The sequence below is a fragment of the Drosophila guanche genome, unplaced genomic scaffold, assembly GCF_900245975.1.
Source record: "Drosophila guanche unplaced genomic scaffold, DGUA_6, whole genome shotgun sequence".
Classification (NCBI taxonomy): Eukaryota; Metazoa; Arthropoda; class Insecta; order Diptera; family Drosophilidae; genus Drosophila; species Drosophila guanche.
In genome coordinates, this window is record NW_022995744.1 from 7536322 (window position 1) to 7562988 (window position 26667).

Genomic DNA, 26667 nt, shown 5'->3' on the forward strand with positions numbered 1-26667 from the left:
GATGGCAAACCACTTCAAATAATTACAAAGCACAAAAACATTTACAACGACAACAATTACAATATGGGAAAGTGGTGCGGGAAGGGAAGCGGCACAATGAGGATGTAAATATGTATGTAAAATGGTTGGGTTAACCGCAAAGCATACATAAATGTGCACATACATTTTTACATATTTACATACGAGTATGTATTTATGCATGTAACATAAAAACCCACAAAAACCACAATGGAAAAACAACATTTCAGTTAAATTAGAAGCGAAAATAGCGGAAAAATATATCTACATATATTTCTAGAGGAAATTCCCCGGCAAAAAAAATAACCACACGATTTTCAGACAATAATATCTGTGTCATCGCAACTACAACAATGGGGCATGCCCACGTACAACCAACAAACCCACAAACCCAACCCGCAACCCCACTCAACCCGATCCCAGGCCCCTTGTTGGCCAGGTAAATGGCGGCTAAGCGGCAGAACTCGAAAAAACTTAAATCTCCGTGTAATATTTTTCCATAAAGCAGAACGGAGAGGTTTGGGGGGTACCGCCTGGGGGTTCTGGCCACATATTTAATGCTGAAAGTTGAACCGCTGAAGCTAGGGGCCAGGGAGCAAGGAGCAGGCCATGGCAGGTGCTGATAGAACTCATTCGAGTTGCGGCAAAGTTGGAGGAGCAGCAGCCTGGCTGAAGGAGCCTCGTCCTGGAGCACTGGAGTCCTGGAGTGCTGGAGAGTGGTAACTGGAGCATGCAAAGCACATCCGAGTGGAGTGCAATGGGACTCTGGGGAGTGCCCGTGCTCGTGCCCTGGCGACAGGTTTAAGGAGGTCAGTCGACAAAACAATGCCAAGCCATGGACTCTCCACTGGGCATTTTCATTCACGTTTTGGGGGAGACAAAGGAGCGAGCAGAGAGCAGAGCAGAGCAGAGCAGAACTGAGAGTCCAGTTCAGTTGTGGGAAAAGTTGCCCATTCAACCAATTAGCCAGAGATTATTTCATCGATTTTTGTAGACAATTCTCCTGCCTCCTGCCGCCTCCTGCTGTCTGCTGCCTCCTCTTGCCTGTCCAATCAGGGGCGAAGAGACAATGGGACAAAAGCCACTTTGGTGTGGATTCCAAGACAAAAGCCGCACGCAAAGCAGGAATCCTTCCAGCTTCAGCTTCATCTCCAGCTGCGGCTGTGTCTGTGGGCTGCCTTTGTGCGCTGCAGGAGGATCTGCCCGGCATGTGTGATAAAAAAAAGGGGATAAGAAGAAAACTTTAGCACGCCCACGCCCAAGCCACACACCCAAAAAGCAGTAGCGCCCGAGCCACAAGACAATATGCTCACGGCTCCATGGATAACTTCGTGGTTTTGACAAAGCGACGACGAGCAGGAGCAGCGCCCAGGAGGAGGAGCAGCAGCAGCACGATGACAACGATGGCGTCAGCATTGCATGAAAAATGGCACTTGATAAGGTGCCTCAAGGGTGCGGGGCGGTGCCGAGCAGCATCCTGTCGAGCAGGAAGTGTGAAGCGGCTTGCATAACAAAACGTAGGAGTCTGGTCTGGGACTAGGGATAAAGCAACTGTGACGAGTTTTTGGAGGATTCTGGAAAGGGGACTGTGCTGCAGTTTGCCCCGCGGGTTTTGCTATTTGTCTGCCTCTCCGAAGAGTCTCTGCTAACCCATGCAGCGACAGGCTAGGGTTGGGCCTGGCAGTTTGTGGGGATTTTCCCTCTGAGTAAATAGCAAAAGGCGCGTGTAGAGTCGCTTGCTCCTTCTTTTTCAGTTGTGTGGGTGAGTGTGTGTGTGGCGCTGGCTGCCTCTGTGGTCTGCTGCCATTCCCTGTGGCTTATGGATGTAAGTAAGTGGCTCTTGGTTAGTTCGTTTGCGTTTGCCACTTCCGCATCAGGGAGCTACAGAGAGCACGCGGATCTCCAGCCAGCCAGCCACAACTGCAGTGTGTCCAACGTCTTGCTCCTAATTTGGCCACGTTCCGTTTCCCAATTGGCGCAGCTGCATAAACAGACAAACAGCAAAACAACCAGCAGCAGCAGCGGGAGGAAGGAGGACGTGCCTTTAATCACTGTAATCATCCTAATGGATAATATCCAGCGGATGTCCGAGCTTACTGTCTGTCTCTGACCCACAAAACCAGTCGTAAATGTCGCTTGTTACTGTCAGCGATGGACCAAAAGTCAGCGAAATGAATTATTGTGAGAGCCAGGGATCTCAGCGGGGATGTCTCTAAGTAGCTACCGGTATTATTTATGGCAACTAACATTTAAATGCTAATTTATGCATGAGTTTCTGCGAATGGCAATGATCTTTGCTCGAAGGGTTTACCAAAAGGGACGAGAATTTACGCAAATAAGTTTTTATTTTATTTTATGGTTTTGTTTGGAGCAACGAGAAGCTGCTGCTTAAGTGGAGAACTTCTAAGGAAAGTCTTTTCTTATTTAAGGTATTTTATTGGGTAATTTTCAAGCAAAGGTAAAGGATTGTTGGGGCATAAATTCTCGGCTGAAACATTTACCAATTCCTGCAGCTTAGTGTCGCCTTTTCCAGCCAATTTCGAGCTGTGCTTCGAGTGACAAATGGCAATGCAATTGGCAACATAATGGCACAACGGCACAGCCAAGGATGTTGCTGCTCATCGACTGTGATGGCCTAATCAAGGGCAGCCTTGGCTTGGTGTGGGCGTCCTCGTGACTGCACTACCAATCGCTTGAAATTCAGCGGCGGCGGCGGCGGCGGCGGCGGAGCAGCCAACTAACTCATCGATGTGGCAAGTGGCAGCGAAGACTATGAAATACTTTTCTAGGGATCTAAAGCCACTTGGTTGCTTATCCCACGATTTGTGCTGCTGTGCACGTTGCAAATTAACTTAATGTTGGAGTTTCCTGGCAAGTTGCTTGTCTGCTTCCTGCTGCAAAAGTGTCCTTAAGTGTTGCTAATGCACGGGAAGGAAGCACCGACACACACAGACACGCTACTAATGGGCTAATGCCTCGTTCGACATTGCTTCTCATGGCTTCCTTCTGCCACTTGGCAACGTTTTTTTTTCTTGATAAGTTTTTAATAAAATAAGAGAGATTCCTCATTTCCTTTTTAGCTCTTGCAGCAAGAAAATTCAAGTGGCTGTTGCTCCATCTTTGTCTTTCTGTTGGATTTCCATAGAATATCCATAGATACTCGCACTCGTAGCTTGCCGCATGAAAACATCAACAGCATTTCAAGTGGAGAGTCTGACGTCTCGGCTCCTCCTGCTCTGCTCCTCTTATGTAAGCGGATATTATAAATTTTCAATTTTATATCCCTGCTGCCTGCCGCCTGCCGCCTGCTGCCTGCTGCCTTTTCCTCCTTTGACTTTCGCCTTGGTCTGGCTTCGAGTTATTTTCACAGCGCTCTAATGAGTTTTCCCCCTTATGCCGAAGCGCTTAAAATGAAAATATGTTTGCTTTGTGGCTGCAGAAGGAAAAGGAGTCTCCCCAACCATCCATATACGCCGAATGCATTTCGATGGCAGCTCAAGCACTTTGCCACTTTACTTTGCCTTCTTGTAGGAGCCTTTTTTATATGCGATATGATGAGAGCAGCGTATCCTTCAAGTTCTTTTTGCCATGTCCTTTTGTTTTCGACGCCGACGCCACATACTCCACGGCGGCAGGGCAGGTGCTGAGACACGCCCAGGAGAGAGCCGAGCCCCGAAAGCCGCAGGTCCAGGCTGTGGCTCTGTGGATTTATGCTCCATTTCGCAGTTCTCATTTTCCATTTTCCCCATTATATTTTCTGCATATGCTGATTGCTATTTTTCTACCATTTCTTCTTTGCATTCCATTTGCTCGACTTTTTTGTGTGTGTTATGCCATCGATTGGGGTCTGGGAAATGGGAAACTTTCGTGGAATGTTCTCAAAAAGTTACACTATTTTCTCTCGGGTGAAAGTTTAGTTTTAGGAATTGAGAGATTATTGGTTTATGGCAACGGAGCTGCTGCTGCATTTTGGGAACTTTTGCGAGCAGTCTTTGGATGATAGAAAAAGTGTAGTCGAAGAGGAGTAATTGTGGGATAATTCCCAGGTATATTTGCAATATAAATATGATATTAAATGGGCCTGGCAAAGCGTTAAGTGGGAGATAAATTGGTAATTTTAATAATCTATGAAAGATATGCAAATTGGGAGGATTTCTTTTTGCAAAGATTCTGTAGAGTAGAAAAGATTTGGAATAGTTCGAACTATCGAATGGACTGCCAATTCCTTGCTAATTCAATAATCATCAGCCAGCCAAAAGGTAACTACACAATAATATGATTATTATTACGTCCGGCATTCCTTCAACAATAAACTAAAAGAAAATTCCACACAAAGTTTTCAAACATAACTTTTGTTTAAAGTTGAAATTCTGCTGCACAATGGCACAATAATAATTTTCATAATGCAAATGAAAAATGTGCAAAATAATTATCATATTGCATGCCATTATAGCTGCAGCCTGCGACCCGTAACCGAAACAATTTCAGCATTTAATTTTTGTGTGCTGCACTTAGTGGCAGTGGCAGGCTGGGCAGGAGCAGGCAGCACTACGCAACGCAGCGAAACTTGTGTTTAATTTAATTGTTCATAATTTGTACTCTTTATGAGAAATTGCTGTCGTGACGGGCGACTGCATCTGATAACTTTTTATACTGCAGGAGCGGCGTGTACATAAATACATACATACGTACATACATTTTTACATATATGTATGTAGAGGTATACGTATGAATTACTGCAGGACTGGAGAGGGAAAAAATGTCAGACTCTGCAAAAATGTCAACGCGACATGCAACAACATGAACCGCAACCACTGCTGCTGCTGCTGCAACAATGGAGTGAAATATGCAACTGGTAGGCGGCAGGGGCAGTAGCAGCAGCAGCAGCAGTAGCAGTAAGAGGTGCTACATGTGGGCCTGCTACATGCCAGCAGCTGCCGCTGCCGTTGACACAGATTTACAAACACACACAGGGACACACTGGCACACACACACACACACACACACAGGCGAAATTAATGCACGCATACGCAAAAATGTGGCCATAAATAAGCGTTGCATAGTTTTTAAGCATGGCATTAAATGAAATTGTGGGCGTGGCAGCATGGAATGAGGCTTCAAGAGGCTGCCTTTTAGACGATCCGAGTGCAGTCGATAGACCTGCCCCAAATCGATTTTGGATAGAGCTATTACGGCTGCAGCAGCACACAGAGCCAGCCACTCGTCGTGGGCGGCCAAGTGGCGAGCGACCCAAATCGTTGCGACTTGGAGGTAGTTAAGTAATTCCAACCAGCCCAACAGCCAGCCAACCAACCAGCTAGTGTGATAATGTCAGGGGATTACCATATTGCAGGCTGAGCTGTGGGCACCAAAATTACTGGGTCGATGGGGCACTTGTGAGGCAGGCACAACAAATCCACTTTCAGCTCGTACATGTAACATTTTATTCCTGAATCGATGAACCATTAAGCAGCGAATGTAATTAGCTGAAAGTGTAGGCAATATTTGATTTGTCGACACCAATGATGGGCTCAATCTTTTATTTATAATTGCTAAAAGTAAACTTAATGCTGGGACTTTCAGCCATTTTCAAACACCATTTTACTGGTGATTACCTTTGAAGCAGATCAATATTGAAGTAATGAAAGTTAGCCCCGAGTTAGCTCCACTTGAAGCTTGAATTGTTTGAGCAGGGAAGAAGATTCCAAGACAAGTTGCAACATTTTTGGCAAGAATTTAACTGCAAACAGAGAAGAGTTTCTGCTCCTTGGCTGGCCTTGGTTGGGTGGTAGCTAAAGCCTCATTAAGAATTGCCTCACGACCAACTACTGGCCAAAGGAGGAGCAGTAGGATGTGGAGCAAGAGGAGACACTCGAGGCGGGCGAAAGTTGAGTTTTAATTTGAATGTGACCAACTTTATGACTCCGGAATGAGTTCAACGAGGCTGCAGCTGCAACTGCTGCCTGGAGGGTGGAGTGGAGTGGAGTGGAGTGTGTGTGTGCCCAGAGCTTTCGTGTTGCGGCCATGTTGTTTGCACTGTCCGAGCACGCAAGAGGACACACACACACACACACACAGCTGCTTACAGATACTCCTCATTCCCCCCTTCCTGCCTTTCTCTTTGCTGTTATTACTTTGCATATTTTTCCGCCTGCTGATTTCGATTTAAATTGCAGTTCATTTCAGTTCCCTCGTGCTCGGTTCGCTGTTTTTTTGTTTTGCTCTTATTGAATTTTCATTTTGAGGCATTTCCCACCGCTACTCGACTGGAAATTCAGTGGAGCTTATTTTTATAACCAAATAAATAAATATTTTGGTGTGTCCGTGGGCGTGGGTCGTGGATCGTTGTTGTCGGGCCGCGTGTAATCATAAATAAAAAAGGAAAATTGTTTTGTGGTCATAAAAAAGAAAAACAGGGCGACAGAGAGACAGAGAGACAAAACTTGTTCATTTTCTGTTTACCCTGTTTCCCCTGTTTTCCCTCTTTATATTGTTATGTATTTAAAATCATATTTTTCGCTCATGCTCTGCTCAGCTGGCTGTTGTTTTTCTCGATTTTCCCTACTCCTACCCACTCCGCACTTTCCTTTCTCTCTGTTTTTGTGCGGTGCGTAATGTGGCAGCTGGTGCAGAGGATTGCTTCGGGGAGCAGGTCCTCAAGCTTTATTATAACAGCGCAGGATATATGTGTAAGAAGGATATGCTTGCGCCATTAACACAACCTCTCTGGGCCCTTGTGCGCAGGAAGTGAGGCAAATCCTTGGGCAAATAAAAATAAACACATAAACGGGAGAACAGGCTGAAACATTTGCTTATTTCTCTGCCATAATTCGAACCCAAATGGTAGCCTAAATATACAGATAGAGAGGGAGAGTTAGTGAGCGACACACGCACACATTGACAGAACAATTAAATTGAAATTGCGAGACACAGAAAGGACTATGACAATGAGATGAAGGACAGGGCAAAGGGACAAGAGGAGAGGCATAAACGAATAAGAAAACGAATACAAATACGAATAATCGTACGAATAATAATTCCAAGACATTTGTATAAATTTGCAATTGCATTTTATTGGCCATCCCATTTGCTTGTGTGCCTGATTGTGTCTTCTGTGTCTGTCTTTTGTGTTTGTGCCTGGCATACATTATGTTGCCGTCTTTATGGCACGCGTTGCGTATTCGCCAAGTGGGCGGCGGGCTAGTGGAGAAATCAATGCAATCAGCACAAGAAATTGACCAACTATAAGCTCTCTCCCGCTCTTTGATTATCTCTCATTAATGTCTGTAGATATAATTGTGCCTGAGATTTACCTACAACCAAAAAGCAATCAGAGACCTGGGCATCGGAATGATATTTATCTACCAGCACAAAGTAAAATCTTGTCGAAGCTGCAGCAAATGTCTGGCCACTCCCTGCAGCTCTGATATATCCATTTAATTTTTATATAGGGGTGTGGTACATGCATGTGACGGCTCTAGCCAATTCGCATTTCAATTTATGCCTCAGCACCGTGAAGCAGGAGAAGGACAGAGAGGCTGTCTCTGTGTGGCAGCAGCCACAAATCATCATCAGCTGCCAGGGCTTTAAAAAAGTGTTGACAATGCAGAGAGAGGGAGAAAAAGAGATCGACAGAGACACAGCAACAATTTCATTGACACACTTTTCTCGATTTCTTGCTGAAAAAAAAAAAAAAAAAAAACAGCAACAGGAAAAAAATGTCGACTGTCTGCAAAATCGATGGCCTCAAAAAAGGTCCTGGGCGAGAATAAAACAAAATGAAAACCGAAAGCAAAGTCGCAGTAAATCGCACAGAAGTGTGGCACATCCTCGAGTCCCAGTCCTCAGTGGCAGTCCCAGTCCCAGTCCCAATCCCAGCCGCAGTCCTTGTACCACTCGCAGTCCCTGCTTTGTTCCTGGCTCCCTTGCCGCTAGCCCACAATCTGTGGCAGTTGTACGTGTCATTTGGCTGCAGTTTTATTTGCTTGGCCATAATGCAAGTTTATGTTTATGGCTCTGGCACTGGCTCTGGCTCTGCTCGGTTCGCTTCGGTTCTGTGCAGCTCCTGACTCTGGGCCATTGAAGTTAGCTGATCTTGCACTCGACTAAGCAGAAAACACACAAAACTTGGGTTAGATAGAGACAAACAACAAAACGAAGAGAAGTGGAAATGGGCTGTGCATTTGCCAGTGGTGACACTTTTGCATGCTCTTAAATGTTTATTGGGGAAGTAACTTCGCATGAGAGGAAAATGAATTTCAAATGAGTTGAAATGATGAGGAACTTCCTTGATGATAGATTTGGGCAGTAGGTGGATAAGAGATGCCAAGCGTTGAGGTATTCTTGGGTAACAAATATTCCCTGAAATATTTGAAAGCAAAGCGCAGGCATCCCAGGCAGCTGCGGCATCCCAGGCATACCCTTAAAGCAAGAAAGGGAGAGCGAGAGGAGAGCGCTCTCTACCCTCCTGACCCTAATCGTTGGCACATGACGTCGCAGGGAACTTTCACGATGTTGCAAATTGTTAAAAATAGATTTCGCTTGGCATTTTGCTGGCCAGACCTGAGGCCGCAGCAGAGCCCGAGCTCCAGCTCTGACAGAGGACTTGGGCACGTTTCCATTGCGCTGCCGAGCAATGAAATGTTCTAATGCCATTTGCAAGTGGAACGGAAGAAAAAACGAGCCAAAAAGGGACACAGTCGGAGGCAGAGGCAGAGACAGAGACAGAGGCAGAGACAGCGGCGAAGGCATCTCTGGACGGGATGTTGGCTTTTCGGCTGGCAGACGACAGACGGGCGGGCGACATTCTTTTTCGGTAGAAATAAAAATGGAAAGTTGGCATAAAAAGTAAACAGCAGCAGCAGCAGCAGTTGGCAGTGTAACACAGAGGGGGGAGACAGAGGGATTGCAGAGAAGATTGAAAGTGGAAGGTAACTAAACGGAAAGCGAAAAGCCAATGCAACAAAAGCGAAGAAAAGCACAGAGAAAATGCAGCAAAAGCTTTACCATACGAAGCAGGAGAAAGCGGGGGAGGAGTAGTAGGAGGGGGATGGGCAAATGGTTGATGAGAAAATGGGGAAAAAGTCACTAAATCAGGTCAGGGATTTGGATGGTGAATGCGCTTTCTCCCTGCTCGCTGCTCCCTGTCCTGTTGGTGTTGCTTTGTTGTTTTCTTTTTCTTTCTTTTTCGAGTGAAACTGAAATTGAAATTGAAATTACGTAGAAAACGACGACGCTGCTGCGCTACTGCGTTACTATTCCCGGAGCGAGCATTAATTTAATTACAGAGCAAAACAACAAATTGAACGCGGAAAAGCCGGCCAAATGAGTGCGCCATGCCGCATAGTCGGGAGTCTCTTTTTAGTGTTTTGTGTGTCACTGGGGCAGCAGCTGCCAGAGTGTGACAGTGGTGCGGAGTAGGGGAATAAGGGAGATGGCAGTGGCAGAAGAAGTGGCATCAACATTTGCCCGACAACCTCAAGCTGCATTTTTAATTGCGCGCACACGTGCAACAGCCTCCGCCCCGAGGACAACTCAAAGGAGGCAGAAGGAGAGACACTGACGGAGAACAGCTGGAACGAGCTGCAAAGGAGAAGCTGCGGCGTTTGTCTCTACTTGAACTCATTTGGTGTGGAAATTATGGCACGCTCAAGTTGATTTTGACAGGCGCAGGAGGCACACAAAAACACACAGAGTGGAGTAGCGCACATTCTCTGCCGCTCCACTCACGCATCCTTGAATCCTTGAAAAGTTTTGCGCAAAATGTTCGACACGTTCTGTGTCCCCGCCCCAAAGTCCGTGGGGACTTTGAGCCTGGCCTACAGCTGCTGCCAATGAGAGGATTGGCTTTGGGGGAGCTGTGGCACCTCTACAACGAGCATGCTGCTGCTGCCATTTTGCGGTGCTCGTTGGCTGCCCCTTAATTGATATGCAATAAACATTGGGCATTGAACAGGCAGGCAGTCCGCCCGGCGTATCGTATCAATAGAAGCTCCTGATGGAATCGGCCTACAGCACAGACGAACGGACAGCTGGAGCCTGGCACAACTCTGACAAGTAAATCCGAGCAGGAGTGCTGTTTCTTCCATGCCCCATTTGCTTCCATATTCTACGTCTTTTGTTTCGTTTTGCTCCTGCCGAATGCCTGCCTCTTCCTACTGCCTGCCTGCTGCCTGTCAAGTATACAAGTTTAATGCGCTTAGCTGAAGCTCCGGCTGCTGCTGCTGCTGCTTCAGCTTCTGCTCCTTCTCCTTCTCCCGCTGCTGTCTACTGTGGCTCTGCCTCTCCACTGTTCTCCACCTTCTCCTTTCCGTCTCTTGCCGATGTTCATTGGAAGCGTTTAACAAAATTGAGTTAAAATGTATTTTGGTTTATTTTGTGTCAAAAATCATTGCCTCCTGCCTCTGTGTGTGCGCTGGTGGCTTGCGCAGCTTTCCCCTGTTTGTGGTGCAAGTGCTCAGCATTAAGTATACGCACTGTAAATTGCATTACAAGCATATTAAGCATTACTTAAATAAGCATCTCCACTCGCTCGCTTTGGCTGGCAATTATCCAGAGTGCTTTGCTTACGAGTATTTGCGGCAGCATTTCGATTGCATTGAAACAGTTCCCCAAGTGTCTTCTGTGTGTGTGTCTATTGCCATTTAATCGTTCAATTGGCAGACAGGGAACAGGTTCACTTATTGAAATATAAGCAAGTAGCATTTGTGGTTACAGTAAGTGAAGAGATTGCAGTCATCAACCTCTTTTATCATTGCTCCCTCGGCTGCAGAGAATGGCCAGCTTGGGGCTCACCCAGCTTTTGGGCCAATTTGACTGCAGACTTTGCCTGACAGACAATTCGGAAGTCCCAATTGAGTGCTTCATTTATTATTTACTATTACACAAAGAACAAACCAAACTAGTCGAAGTAACTCAGTTTAGCTGTTTGAATTGGGAAGCAGTTGGGAGATGACAGAATAAATATGACAGAAAGCCGGCCAAATACTTTTCACTCGATGTGTAATTAAAAATAAATTACTAACTAAGCCAGCTGCTGTGTGTCCAGTTTAGCTACTTAGTTGACTATAAATTACGGGGATTATTTTAGGGTAAACATAACTAATATTTGATCTACTTACTCATTTTGTTAGACGCAACAATGTCGTGGCTGTGCGACTGGTTATTTGGCTTTTTGGGTTAGGTTTGGTTAGTATCACGTATACGCCTAGTCGCGCATGTTTAGAATGAACTTTTCGTACTTAATGGCTACTCGTATATACTCGTATGTATTTGTAATTCACAGTTTTTGTTTAAAGTATTTGCGTTTTTGTTTTATTGCTCTTCGAATGCTGCAGAAATTACACGAAAAACAGGCGGATTGTAGGAGGAAATTTGTTATCACAACGCACGCAGCTACACATCGACACAGACACAGACACACAGTTGAGTGAGACAAATGCCAGATGGCATCTGTTGGGAATGTGGCCTGCCATCAGTGTTGTTTAGCCATTTGTTCCTGGCAATTTGTCTGCTCTTGATTGCCATTTAAATGTGCATATTTAATTTATTTATTTATCTATCGGAAGCCACACCCCCCCACAGCCACACACACACACACACACACCCATGCGCAGACAGTCGAATGCAATTTGGGTTTTAATTTTAATTTATTTATGACATTTATTTGAATTCTAACCAAAATATTTTGTTTTACGGGGAGGATTTGAGCGCCACGGCATTTGTGTCTCTGTTTCTCTGCTCGAATAATATATGCAAATTATTTTTGAATTCTCGCCCTCTCGCTGCTTAATACACACACACACAAACATTTACATACATTAAGCTGAATGCCGCTTCATCTGCCAATATTTATTGCTGATTTGAACAAGTTATGTTCTTGGCGTATCGAACCGAGATTGAATTAATTTTTGAATGATTTAACAAAAAAATCAATGAAAAAGTTTCAAGTGTTAAATGGATAAAAGGGAGAACGTGCGGCAGGCCATAAATAAATAAATAAATCGAAGTCAAAATTGATACTTTAACTGGCTGAGAGTGTTGTTTTTTCTTGCTTATCACATTTTCAATTTTATTTTTAAATTTTTCAGGCATGGCCTTCCCCCTCCCATGCGAACTATGAATGGAATTTTGTGGGTGCGCAATTAATAAATTGTTGGCCAGCGCTTTGCTCGCGGAATTTAAATTAACGCATGCTGCACATCTATACATAAATATATCCGGGGTAAGTGCATTTTAATCCCTCTTTGGGTGATGCCAAACAATGAGATTAATACAAAACGGTTGATTAAATTTGCATGAACGCAGTTTATTTATTCAATGTGCTCGCAGCCAGGCTCTATCTCATTAGCTCGAAAAGTTATTAACTATTTGAGCGCGCTGGGAGAGTGCCATTGATGAGAAGAGCTTTAGGGCTAGGGCATAGGAAGGAGTAAGATTGGAAAATTGAGGATAATTCGAGAGAAATTTGTGATAATTATTGGTAATTTTTGTAGTACAAATACAAACAATTTTCATTCCCTTCCAAAAGTCTCTAAATATTTGTAATTAAAGCAGCCCACAGCGCTGCAATTAGTTGATTTAATCATCGATTTGTATCATTCGAGGTAACTGAATATTCCATTGAAAATTAATACACCCCACGGGTGCTGTTGTTGCAAAAAAAAAATATTTAATTGTCATTTTAATTAAAATAAAATAACGCACGCTTCGACAACTCTCTCTCTCTCTCTCTCTCGCTCTCTGATTTGTTAATGCAAATGGCAGCTGGCTGTGGCACTAATAAAATTAAATGCCGGCAGGCGAAATCCGTTCTGGATTGGTCACGTTCCCGCGGTAGCCACCGGAGGCCAGTTTAATTCGGGAGCTGGCCAGTTGGGTCCACAAATTTCGGGTGTTTTTTGGTTCAATTTAAAATAATTAAAATGCCGCATATAAGCCTCGCCCGAAGAATCCTTTTTCGCCAACTGGGTGAACCTTTTGGCTCAACCGCAAATATTATAATGCGGCCCCGAGGCACAGCTCCCTCGCTCCCCTCTATCAGTCTCCCAAAATTGGAGCACTTGAGCGTTGCTAAGCAAGACTTATGAGCCGCTTGGGGTATAAGGAGGCGTGGCATTGGCATTGCCACTGCCCCCGGTCCCTGCCACTCTTCGCTCACTTTTGGTTATTTATTTTTTGTGGTATTTGCCAAGGTCTCTCTCTCTCTCTCTCTCTTTCTCCTTTTGGCTTGTTTGCCTTTCTTTGCGGCCTCGGAGAAGTTTCTGCTGTGCAACTGGCCTTGCTCTTTTCTGTCCTCCCTACCCCCGCCACCCCTCGTGCACCCTGGCATTTAAATAATTTAAAGCATCTGAGCATTTCGGGCAATTTGGTTAATGGCCTGTGCCTGTTCCCTTTTAACTGTGGCTCTGTCTCGCTCTGCCCCTTCGAAAGGGTTGCCCAAACAGTCCCAAAACGGAGCTCGTAAATAACGCCAAGCGGGGCGATAACGACTGTGGCCCCAACACCAAGCCCCAGCTCGAAGCCTGCGGATAACGCAGATAAATCCGTAGAATGGCTTTAAGACGGAGCTGGGGCAGAGCAATGATGCCCCATGTGACGCAGGTTCGTGCAACTCTCGTTTTATGTGGCACACTAGTTCAAGGACTCGCCTCGCCTTGCCTCTCCACCCAATTACGCAAAAAAAAAGTACAGAGGGGGAAATAAGCGTACTCGTGTGTGTTTCTGTGTCAGTGTGCGTGTGCGTGTGCGTGTGTGTGGCATCCAACCTGCTGCCTGGGCAACCTTTAACCCTAAAAAATGCGACGACCCGACCTAGAAATGTTTTGTAGCGCTTTTGCTCTCTGTGGGCCACACATACCCGCCAGCCCCGCCAGCCCCGCCAGCCATAATGTAAACCCCATATGGACAGGGACTCGAATGTTTTTGCACAAAGCTAGCGTGCCATGAATTTTTGTTTAAGCTAACACAAACACACATACAGAGAGGCAAAGCCACAGCACGACGAGTCGCGTAAATGTGCCAATGCCAGTGATGGCAGGAGGAGCAGGAGCAGGAGGAGGCAAATGGCAAGCAGCGGCAGGAGTAGGCTTGACTGACAACGACAGAGCCAGTGCCAGTGCCAGTCCCAGTCGCAGTCCCTGTGCCAGTCCCAATACCCGCCCCAGCTTATGCAAAACGTTCAAGGACACGGCATGCCAGGCAGCCAGGCAGCCAGTCAGCCAGCAGCCCTGCTGCACTGCTGTTGGTATGGTGTTGGTGTGCGCCTGCAGGTTATGCAACACTTTTTTGTTTGCCCATTTTCATGTTTTCCTGTGGGCTTGCCTTTCGCTTTCGCTTTGCTTTCCCTGCCACTAATTGCCAGCCAATTTGTTAGGCTAATTTTCCCCCCAAAAAAAAAAGCACTTGGCACCTCAACAAACACACACACGCAACACATACTGAAACACACACAATGACACTTTCCACCGCGCGCACTCTTGCTGCTGCTGCCACACACAACACTTACAAATTAATGACGTCAAAAAATGAAACTTTGCTCTGGTTCCGCCTTTGCCCCTGACTGCCTGACTGACTCCTCGCTCTCGCTCTTATTCTCTTCTTGGTCCGAGCTGTGTGTCTTTGTGTGTGCGTGTACTGTGTGCGTGTGAGCAGCTGTCTATTTGTGTGTCTGTGTGTGGCATGCTGTTTTCACTTTCACTTTCATTGATTTTCAAGCATCGCTGGGGCCAACAGCTCGCTCCGCTTGGACATGTTTCTCCATGCTGTTCCATTTTAAATATTTCATTACCACGACAAAACTCTGCACACTTGAACGCTGAATTATTACTCGCTTTTTTCTATGTATTTTAATTTTTTATTGAACACTTTCGCTGCTGGTTGTTGGGCACTGGCGCGTGGTCTGCTCGGGGCGCTCGACTGTCGTCGGGGCAGAGAGATGTGTCTACGTCGAACTGCGCTCGCTGCCAAAACTAAACTGAACTGAGCTCTGACGCTGGCTAAAGCGTTGCCATGGCCAAGAGTTAGTCGCAGCAGCAGCAGCAGCAGCACTGGCACTGGCAGTGGCACTGGCCGTGGCAGCAGCAAATACTGGTAACAGTTTGCCAGTTGGCGGCGCAGGCGCAGTGCCTGTTCCCATTACCCGTTACCCGTTACCCGTGCCCCCGCTGCTGCTTTTTGCATCACACTGTTGCGTTCTGTTGAAGCTCTCTCTCGAGCGCGCTCTCTCTTGCTCTCTCTCTCTCTCTCTCTCTCTCTCTCCCTCTCCATCTGCTGCTTTGTTTACATTGTTTCACGTTGGTATATTTCTGTCGCAGCATTTCGTTGCTCGTCTATAAATAAAATTACGCATACGCCACGTGTAAGGGAAGGTGGCAGAGTGTGAAGGTGCGACAAAGTAGTCCCTCAATTGCCTGATTGATTGATCGAGATCTATTTGTGTTTCTTCTCCACTGAAGTTCTCTTTTTATTAGCTTTTATTCCTGGACCACGTGCCGCCCAAATTACTTGCCCCAGAGCGCTGTTCGGCTGCTTGCCTGCCCCGCCGTGTGTGTGACTCAATTTACAGAATTCGAAGAACCAACAAGCAGTCCAACCGCAACTTGCCCCAAAGACCAAGCGTGTCTCTTCGTGTGTGTGTGTGTGTGTTGCCTTTTGCTGTAGTTGGAAAATGAGAGAACAATTTTCACGCTGATTGGTTTTCAGTCATTTCTCCTACGCTGCCTTCGCCCTTCGCCTTTACCTTCGCCTTCGCCTTCGCCTTTCATTTATTTTTGAGCTTTGCTCTACACAAAAAGTCAACGAGCCAGAGCCAAATGTCAACCAACCAGCCAAGTCCCTTAACTCCCCCTGCCCACAGCCAAGCACCTTTGGAATTTAATAATGAAATAGCCTTCGTCCTTGGCCTGAGAACAATTTTCGATTTTCCACTTTCCACTTTCGGCATTTGGCCTTCGGTTGAAAATGCGTTTGATAAATTTTTACCAACACAGAAAATGGGTTTCCCCTTCTACCCAAACGCTGGACTGTTGCAAGTGGCAGCTACTTTGTTGCAAGTTGCAGCTGGCAGCACGTTGCAGGTGCAACTCTCGCAGTCGCCTAATCAAATAACCATTTTTGCGATAACTAATTAACAACTTTTTTGCGCTGCAGATAATTTCATTTACGCGCAAAAACTTTCTTCTCTTTTTTATGTGTGTGCCTCGCAATTGCGTTGTCTGCCATCGATTATGTGGTGGCATGCCACAAGGGAAGGGGGTGGCCATAGAGAAAAACAATTTAAACACAAACCACCCTCCAGCAGTAGGGGCGTGTCCTGGGGGCGTTGTGATACAAAGTCAAAGCCGAAAGAAAGGATGGATGCTAAGGCCATTGAGCCGAAGACCGAGGACGATTTTTATCAATGAACGATGGGCGATGGGACAAAGTTATTATAAGAAACTGTGGGCGGATTGTGTCGTGTCGTTGTTGTGCTGCGTGGGAGGATTGCTGTTGGGTTTTGGTCGATGTGTCAATGGGATGTTGCGTCTCAGCTGAGTGGCAAAAGCAAGTCCCTGGGGTACAGCATGAGCAAGGGAAGATTGAATAGACTCAACAGCAGAGAGAAGGCTGCTATCCTATACCAAAGATGTCCGAAGATTGGGCCTCCCTTTAGCACTTTTTCTGAAAATTATTTGCAACCTTTTTCGGTGCCAAAAGTGTACAGCAAATGTTGACTGTGACGCCCGCAAGTGTTGTGCCTTTGCCTCAAATTCTATGCAGCTAAAGTTCAGCCCGTCCATCAGCTATCAATGGCAGCCTGTCTGCCACTCAGCTGGCGGCCAACCCGCAGCCTCAATTGAGTGCCAATCGAGTTGCTCGCTCGAGGAGTTGCTTCTCTCTCGAAACTTTTATGACAGCCATCGAGAACTTGGATGTATTCCGGCTAATCATAACCGATAACAGCTGCGGGGCATGGGAGATTTTTATGCTTTCCTTTCGTTCTCGCACATTCCCCACTATCTGCTGGAGTAGCAGAGTGTTTTTTTTAGGTGCTGCTCATTAGATCGGGAAACTGTTGCAAAGATTCGTCTCTCCCTCTCTCTCTCTCTCTCTCTCTCGCTGTGTGTATGTGCTGGGCGCACTTACACTTAATTGAATCCTGCGGGCGTGGATGATGGTTTGCGCGCCTAGAGGCATGCCAAGCGTTTAGCAGCCAAATACTCTTTGCTCGGGCTCTGCCCTGCCCTGCCCTGCCTCTCACCCACTCCGCAGAGGCTTTGTTGCTGTTCCATGCGCTTGGCTCCGGCTCACATCCTGCCGCAGGCGCATCGTCATCCACTGAGCCACTGAGCTGCTGAGCCGCTGAGCTGGGTGGCAAATGGGAAGCAGCGAGCGAGTGAGTGAGTGCCCCTAATTCAATTAGCAAGTTCAGCGCCAAAGCGGCAAATGGCTCGTTAAACACGCTGTGTTTTCATAGCTTGCCACTCCCTCCACCTCCATCTCCATCTCCACAGCCTTATGCGGGTTTTTGTGTCGCTCCCTGCTTAATGCCACTTCACTTGTGTGTCTGTCTGTCCGTGTGTCTGTCTCTTTGCTCGTTTTTTAAACATGTTTTATTACCATTTCTCTGTTTTTTTTTTTGCACTAGCTGCTGCCACACAGTGGCACAGTGACTGTGTGTGCACTGAGCAAATGAGGGAAAAATGTTATAAATTGCCAAAAATAAAGAGAAAAACTTCACAGCTTCCATCCCGCTCTGCTCTGCTTTGTTATTCTTCGCTGCTCCTCTTTTTTGCTGTTTTTTCTACCGTTTTTGGTTTGGTCTTGGAGATAATTCATGGCCCAAAAAATCTTGTTCACTGACCAAATGTGGAGCCCGGCCGGGGTGCCCCTGCCTGAGTTTACCTTAGCTGGATAATTATGAGCTATGCATGGAATGGGTTGCAGAAGGAGCAGGAACAGGATCTGTAGCTCTGGCATTCCCTTCCCTAATTTATGCACAAATAACCCAAGCAAATTATTCGCTTTGTGCTCTGTCTGCTCCTTCCACATTGTTGTTCGGGTTTGGGTTTGGGGTTTGGGGTTTGGGGTTTGCTGAGAGGTTTTCGCACTGGTCAGCAGTCCTTTAGCTTCAGTTTGCTGCCATAGAGATTAATCAGACTGAACCCCTCCCCGCTCTTGGCCATAATCGCCTTTCCTTTCCACTTTTGAGCCATATGGCCATATGCCTGCCATCGTTAACTGCATTTTTCCCGCCTGTACACCCACTGGACACCCATTTTTCGCCAACAAGCAATTTCCCAATCCGCTTGCTCTTTGCTGTTCCCCCCGGAGCATTCATTGCTTTTGCAGTTTTCCTTTTTTGCTTTTCACACATTTAGTTGGGTTTCAGTTGGCGGCGCTTTTTTCCCTCCGCTGCAGCTGCAGCAACAAAAGTCCATTATCCTTTTCGGCGTTATCGGTAATCAATTTCAGTCCACGATGGTCCATGGGGCTGGAGGGTGGAGAGCGCGGACAACAGCGGAAAAAACTTTTATCATTTTTTTTTTTTGGGAGCCCTTTAACAAAAGCTGGTTGGAGCAGCAGTCCTCGTGGCAGTTGCAACAACAAAAACAATTGTTAGTTTTTGAAATATGCACGACCCTTTGGGCGGGGCAGCCTCTAGCTGTAAACACACACAAGCACACGACACACACTCCTTCTCCTCTTGCTGCAAACACGCGTGCGGGGCCTAACAAAAGCTTTTTGAATTGTTGTTTGCTGTTGAAAGTGCACACCCCCCACCCGACATACCCCAGTTTTTGCAGTGCAATTTCCAGAGTCGCTCGTCGAATAATTCAATTCCAATGTGCAGCAATTTCTGTTATATTGTTGCCCCACGTTGTTGCAGTTGTTGCCGCTGCCACTCACTTACATATATAGTTGTCGAGTTGTTGAAAAACTTGATTCCAGTTGCCTACAAATTGGCTTGTCGAATTAGATGGGTGGGCGGGAGAAGGGGCTGCCAAATCAGGCTACAGCCTTGCGCTAGATTTGAGCTGCCATGTCCATGTCGTGGGTCCTAATTGAATGCGGACAGACATAGATACCACTTGCCAGTAAAGCTCTTCCCTCTTCCAAATATAATTACACTTTCTATGCCGATACAGCGCACAGTTATCTAAGGCGAAGGGATTCACTGTGGCACAGCGGCCGCTGAATTATGCAGATGCCTTCACGGATGCAAGCTGCAGCTGCTGCTCATCCTTTTGTGTGGCTGTGTGGCTGTGGGGCTGTAGCCAGCGAAAGTGAAACTGTGGCTCACTCTGTAGCGCTTTTCAATTTGGCGGCTTCCCGCTGCCACTCCGCTCCGTGGCTTTGGCTCTGTCTTTGCCTCCGCCTCTGCCTCTGCTCTCACTTTTCAATTAATTCTGGCGGCTGCCGTCTTTTTGGCTGGCAGTCGGGGTAGTGGGGTTTGCCGCGTTGTGGCGTTTTATGTAAGCACTCCCTGGTTGGCTTTTTGAGTTCCCCCCCCAAAATAGAGCAGCCGATTACGAGTGAGCTATTGACTATGAGGATAGCTTTGGGTAGGGCAAAAGACACTTCCATATCCAATCTATGGGCTGGCTTACCTTTTCTTCCCTCTATTTTTTATTTATTGTTTTACTTGAACCATAAATTGTCCTGCCTGGCACGACACATCCTAGAGTATTTCGTGTTCTCTCTGTCTATTCCCCATGGGTTAGTTCTGGTCGAAACATTTGGCTTTTGCCTTTGCCTTTTGCCATTATTTTCGACTGTTTTTGAGTGGCTTTTGCTTTTCTATGTGGGTCAGTGCAGATTTTGGCTACAGCTAAAGCGGGAGTGAGGTGATTATTTGGAACAATCGGAGGCTTAGCCGTGGATGCTGCTCCTGCTGCTGCTGCTGCAACAATGTGGGGCGAGTGTGCCGATTAGCAAATTGAAAATGACAGGCAAAGGGAGCGAGCAAACTGGGGCACGGCAACGGCTTATTATGCTGAAGATGATGCAGGAATGAAATGGAAAAATATATATCCAAGAGGGCCAACACCATCACCACCAGCACCGCCGGCAACTGGGTCAACTGAGTGGCTGTGGCTGTGGCCTGTTCCTGCCAATAAGGGGGAGCAGGCATTGTTGCAGCCACTGGGAGAGTTGTATACATTTTATGTATGTATTTATGTACATATGTATGTAAGGGCTAAATCACAATTTGCAGTGGCCAGCCATGGCCTTTTCTCTAAGCGGTTTAACCAACATCCCAGCCCCGATGGACACTCCAAATGACTGACTGCTGCCAGGGGGAGTGGAAGCTCCATGCAAAATCCGATATACGATTTATTTTGGTTAACTGCACATCCAATAAACTACAGTCATGATAGCACAGAGGGGATGTAGTGGCAGCGGGGTGTGTTCTGGGGGGGCTGATGTGTAAATATTGACTTTTGAAAATCGAAATCGTCAGAAATGTTCATAAAAGTCCAATGGAAAACGTTCAGCGCAGCAAATATTTGGCTCTACGAAACACAGACATGACTCCCGCCCACAGACCACTCCCCCCTCAGTACTTGTGTGTGTGTGTGTGTGGCATGTCCTGCTTGGGCAAAACTTTGACCAGAACTCTCTGCTCCCTCTACCCGGCTGCAGGTTGGCTTTGCCATTCGCTGACTTGACTGAAGTTTTGCTGAAAATCACAGCGTATAAATAATGAAAAGCGATTTAATTTGTAACAGCTGCAGTTTGTGTGTGTGTAGAGCGGAGGGCCGGGGAGTGTGGCATGGCATTCCGCACTGACTCGCTGACCAATCCAATTTCTACTCCGCAATTCATAGCTAACCGAAACGAATGCCATGTCCGTGTTCTTCACACTTTCATCTGGGCCAGGCATCATCTTCTATATGGCTGTGAGATTTGGCAGCGATTTGGCGGGGATTTGTACGAAAGTATTTAACGAGTTCGCCGATGATAGCCAAAGGATGACTAGCGGCTATGGTGGCTCATGGTATTTGTGGCCAACTAATGGGCGCATTTGGTAGATGAAAGATTGAGGATTTATGCTGCTAAATTGGGACCAATTAAGGTACTGTTTTAAGGTCAATAGTTACGAATAAATATGGTAAAATTTTAACCTTTCTCTCACTTACCACATGCCTTGCCAGCTGCTCTCGGGCAAGGCATCATCTTCTTTATGGCTGTGGGATTTGGCAGCTCCTTAGTAGTTGAAAGATTGAGGATTTATGCTGCTAAATTGTGACCAATTAAGGTACTGTTTTAATAGTTAATAGTTAAGGATAAATAGGGTAAAATTCCACCTATGCTCTCATATTTCCATATGCTGGCAAGCTGCTTTCATTTTTTGGGGCCAGCATCTTTTAAGCCGTTGTCCAACCGCAGCAGAACTCTTTGACTTTTTATGGCCTTTTGTAGCCCAGCCCCTGCCATGTCCCCCCACATGCGTGTTCCTCTCTCGGCTCTAAGCCAGCTTTTACGACCATTAAGCTGTGTCTGCGGCTGTGCTCGGTGCTCGGTGCTCGGTGCTCCGTGCTGGCTGTTAAAGTGAACTTTTGGCCATTTAAAGTAATTTTCATATTTTAATTTAATGCCGCAACAGATTGAATTCTGGGTATGCGCCACGTTTGGGGTTCTTGGGATCTTGGCTACATTCATAATTGGTCATAAAACTTGGCCCTTATGTTGTAACTGATTAATTTTCAACTTGTTCCCCCGGGTGGACATCTATTTAAAAGTGGAGACAAAAAGTTTTTCATTCCATCTTTTCTGCTATGTATCTTGGAGCTTAGCAGCATCCTACAGTTGACATTCATTGGGGGTAGCAGCAGCAGCAGCAGAAGAACTGGAAGCGGAAGTTGCTCTTGGCTCGCCATTTTCTTACATTTCCTGCCATCAAGGGAGGAGAACGACGCGTCGTTGTCCTCATCGGACAATGGCAACAGGCGAGGCAATTCTGAATTAACAGAAGGAGAAGCTGAAGCAGCAGCATCATAGCTGAAGCAAAGAGTGCTCTGTCCTGTCCACCTCCTTAGTGGCTGGCACTCCTCCTGCTAGCACCCTCCACTTCTGTTTCCTCTCTCCTTCCCTGCTGCTTCCCGCCTTGCTCCTCTCTGGGGGTATCCATGGCCCGCTGGCTCATCAAAAACTGTTTGAAATGAGTTTTTATTAGTTTTTGTTGCCATTTTTGTTTTGCTCTGCTGTCACTTGTTGTTTGCTATCTTTCACTCTCCATCTTTTGCTCTCTATTCCCTCTCTCCCTGTGTGTGTGTGTATGTATTGGTTGGGTTTTTGTGTGTGCGTGTTAATTAAATTTCAAATGCACAAAAGAACTAACGACACGTTGAAAGAGGAGGGAGGAGGGTGAGAGCAGCGGAGAGTAATGGTTTGAGCGGAGACAGGGCAGTGGGCTGTTGCTGCTGCTGCTGCTGCTGCTGCTGCTGCTAGCTCTGGGTCATTGCTAGCTGGACAACAGCAAGCAGCAGCAGCGGGTTGAATAATGCCAAAACCCATTCTCGTCTTAATTGCATCCCATGTGTGTAAATGAAAATGTTTGCCTCATGTTTTTCCTCATATTTTCATCTACTGTTCCTCACTTTCAACCCTTCAACCCTCTCCCCTGCACTATTTTGGAATTTTTGCATTTGCCCCGCACAACAATGGAGGCAACAGCAACAGCAACAGCAACAACAACCCGGACAAGTTGCAAGTTCAACGGCAAAGATTTAGTCGGACCAGCGCCAAAAGTTCCGAGCCATAAACTTTATTCCGGAACACTTTTCCGGCTTTTCCTACGTTTTTTCTTGTTTTTCCTTTTTTTAACATTTGTTTTGCGTTGGTTTTAATTAAGTTTTAACTGGCGCTAGACCAAAAATGCAACCCCCACAGATAATTTACACGCAGAAAATCCCCTAAAATGCAGAGAGAATGGATGAGAGTGAAGTTAAATGTTATAGGAATGGAATGGAGAAATGCTGAACAGAGAATCGAAAGAAGATTCAGTAAGGTTATGGCCGCTTTCGGTTTCGCTTGGACTGGCTGCTGCTGAGGCTTCTGCTGCTGCTGACAGCTTCCTGGGAAATTGATTAATGTGACTTGTAAATGGCGCCAGCTGTGGGGCCCAAAGCTGCGCAGCGACTGCAGCAATTTGTGGGCAGAAATTGTTGCGCCTAAAGTGTCACATGCAACTGGCTCACCCCGCCCCGGCGATACTCACACAGCTATTAGCCGGAGTCCGGGACCCCTCCCTGCCTCGCTCTGTTTAGTTAATAGGCTACACAATAATTAACAGCCGCCAAAGTAAACAATTTCAATGTTTGCTTGCACCCGGAATGAAAAATGATTTCTCGGCCCATTGTGTGGCATGTTTCACGTGGCAGCGTACTCATAAATTGTGCGCCCTGCCTCCCCGTGTTGTTTGGAAAATTTCATTATGCGAAAGTGAGTTGAGTTAATGTGTTTGCCCGAAGAGAGAGAGAGCGAGAAAATTATGCACAAGACAAACAGGCAAACATTAGCGGAGGGAGATGCGAGGGCAACGACTGATGGATGTCCTGTAAATGTATATAAATAATAATTATAAGAAAGCTTAAGCTAGATTGGCTGTTAAATCAGCTGAGAAAAATGTCAGGGAAATTGTGTAAATTCGTTGAAAGACTTTTAGGCGAAAAGCGCAGCCAACATGCCGCGCTTATACCTTTTATTTTAAACACTAAATTACGCTAAATGTTTAGGCCAACAAATCAAATTGTTGCCACATTATGCAGCCACCTGATTATGTGATTCATTGGCTGCTTGACAGCTACAAAATTCAACTAAAAACTCTGCAAAATGTGTGCTCGAAATCAATCTTCATTTTCGTGTGAATTTCCTTTAATTTTTGTGCAAAAACTTTATTTATGCCATTTTCTGTTTATGATTGTTGGAGCTCCCCGCCAGGCATGAGGAGCATCACGGGAAGTTGCCTTTCTTTTCCGTTTGTCATTCCATTTCATTTCTTGGCTCTTCTTGTGCTCGAAAAGGGCCCATAATTTATGCCAAGACGTGCAGGAACGTGCTTGTTGTGCCACAACAGTCACAAATACTCGAAGGAAGAAGCGACGGAACCAACTGCAGAGCCAGACAGAGGCCAATGTCAGGCTTAAAAATATAATGGGAAAAAGTAGCTGCTGCCCAGCGCCTGCTGCTCCTTCACCCCTCAATCTGCTGGCATAACGAAGTTAACTGGCTTCTCATAGTCGAGAATATTGGTCGATGCAAACTCTTGCTGTAACGCGAAATTTGCAATTCCTGCATTAAGTCAACACAGAGCCAGAGAGAGAGAAAGAGAGAAAACGAGAATGAATGGAAAGGTGGGACAGGGAACCATTGCCGCTGTCTGCGTGACATTTGTTTGGTTTTAATTTGGGTTCAAAGGTTGCCATGGCAGTGCCAGGCTTCATCATGACTGCCAGCCAGCCAGCATCCCACCTACATAGCTGCATCTCCTGCTGCGCCTGCTGCTGCTGCTCCTCTTCCTGCTCCTCCCATTGCAGTAGCCAGAGGGAGCATCGAGAGCCCTGTTGCAAAGGCAAAACACTTGGCTGTACGATGAAAATGTTGAATGCAGAATTGAAATATTTTGCATGAATTGCTGGAATGTAGCCTCACCAGCAGCCTCTCTCAGCCTCCCCCCCTCACGCCTTGCTGCAGTGGGGACAATCGCCCAAACACACGTTGCATCGTGCAACTATTTAATAAACATCAGTGGCACTCTCTCCCTCCCCCTTTGTGTGTCTACTTCCCTCCGTCACTCATTTTGGCTGCGGTTGGCAAAAGCTCGCTTTTGATGTCTCGCTCGGCTGCATTTAATAAGCTGCAGCAGCAGGCAAAGAGGCGTGTGTGGCAGCTCTAGCAAGTGACTCAAAGTCAATGAGGCTGCTGCTGCCTTGGGGAATGGCAAAGGGAAGAGCCAGGAACAAATAGACACACAGGGAGACTGTTTGTGCGGCTGTGGCGCAGGCAAAAATGTTCAATTTTGTGCCAAAAGGTAAATCTTCACACTAAGGAAGAGGAAACTCTTTTTCAAACTCTTTTGGTGGATCATTTTACAGCTCCTACAGCTCCTCTCTGCTGCCTGCAGCTGTCTTAGATCAGTTTGTCTCTTGAAGACAATTTCTTTCCCCAGATTATACCCCAATTAGCATTGCCCCAGCAGTTGCCTTTTAGTATTTTAGCTGCAAATGCTTTCTTGTCTCCGCTCTACCCCAGCGGAACTCAGTCTAAAATAATTTCAATGGGCTCTGTTCGATATTTGTTGTGCAATCCATTGGATTCTCTCTGCTCTCTCTCTCTCTCTTTGGTTTATTTGAGCAAGCGAGTGCGAATGGCGCACACACTTACACACAAAAGAGAAAGAGAGAAAACGTTGTTTGCGATTGTGGCTAAAGTAAACAAAATGGCAAAACGACTGCCAGGCAGCCGACCTGCTACTGGCTGCTGGTTGCCTCTTCCACCTCCAGGGCTGCTCCTCCTGTTCCTCCTCTGGCCATGTGCCAGCTGCTTGTTTAGCTAGAGAAGGGGCATGGGTAGCTTTCCGCAACAAAGCAGTCGAGGAGGAGCTGCTGCTGCTGCTGCAAACAAAAACCAAAAACTATTTGCACTCAACGGCGGTGTCCTGTGTTGCCTTGTGCTACTTACGGCTGCCATTTGATGTTGTTGGTGTTCCACTACAGGCATGTGCCGCACTGTACTCTGTGCAGAGAGCTGAGCTAAGCAAATATGGAGGCGCCTTGTGATGTGTTTACAAGTTTGTGAATTGCTGTCATTGTCGTCTGCTGCTGCTGCTGCTGCTGCTGGATGTGGGTAGTGGATTTAGCCAGAATCTTGGCCAACATTCAGCCCGCTTTTCATTACCAATACCCAAAGGATGTGGGCCGCCCCGCCTCGATACCCGGGCAAACATCAATCAAGCTGCATTATGCAAATATTCGCCTGAATGTTGCAACAAAAGCGCAACAACGAGAGCAAAAACTGAGCTGGAGAGCTGCAGCCTGTCAGACGTCAAAAAGCAGTTGCTATCCGTGTCCTCAGTATCATCCATCGTGCAGCACACTCCCCCTCTCTCTCTCTCTCTCTCTTTGGTTGCATCACTAAGACAACAAAAAAGGGAGAAAGGAGACTCACTGAAAGCAAAGAAAACCCATCGTCAGGCAGCTGCCAATACTTGGAAGCGACGGGACGCGATGAGACTCCTTTTTGCCCGCTCTTTGGCTCCCTCGCTTTGGGCTGAATTAAACGATAACGAGTTTTGGCTTTCATCGCTTCATTTTGATGCTAAAAGCAACTGAAGGGTTGTTGCCTGCCAGCGCCAGAACCAGAGCTTGAGTCAGAGCCAGAGCCTGAGTCAGCGCCAACTTTTGTTTATGCGTAAAGTTTCGCGGCCAGCACACAGAGCCAACAGCAAGGCATAGAGTAAGGGTCTAAGGGAAGGCTAAAATTGAATGCCAGCACTTTAAAGGGTAGCCGACATCTCCGCCATGGAATCCCACATATCCGATTCATACCCCTGAATGAATGCCCGAATTCCATTTTATTTTGCTCTCTCCTCTGAAAGTTTTCGTGGGAGTGAAGTTGCAACTACTTTTACTCGACTGCTGCTGACAATAAACAAAAGCTTTCATC

The 26667-nt window shown here is 46.4% G+C and overlaps 1 protein-coding gene across 2 annotated transcripts in view; it reads right to left on the minus strand.

Annotated features, from left to right (window-relative positions):
- Positions 1-24588, minus strand: part of LOC117580505 — a 54595-nt gene extending 30007 nt beyond the window's left edge. The window contains exons 1-3 of one of the 2 annotated variants that reach the window (XM_034267092.1): positions 24584-24588; positions 11139-11175; positions 7315-7320 (exon numbers count right to left, since the gene is read on the minus strand). In XM_034267092.1, coding sequence (XP_034122983.1) covers positions 7315-7320; positions 11139-11142 — 10 coding nt within the window. In that variant the 5' untranslated portion in view covers positions 11143-11175; positions 24584-24588. Of the gene's footprint in view, positions 1-7314; positions 7321-11138; positions 11349-14806; positions 15066-24583 lie in introns of those variants that run through there. The other variant, XM_034267093.1, reaches the window with a different exon arrangement.
- Positions 24589-26667: the final 2079 nt, after the last annotated feature.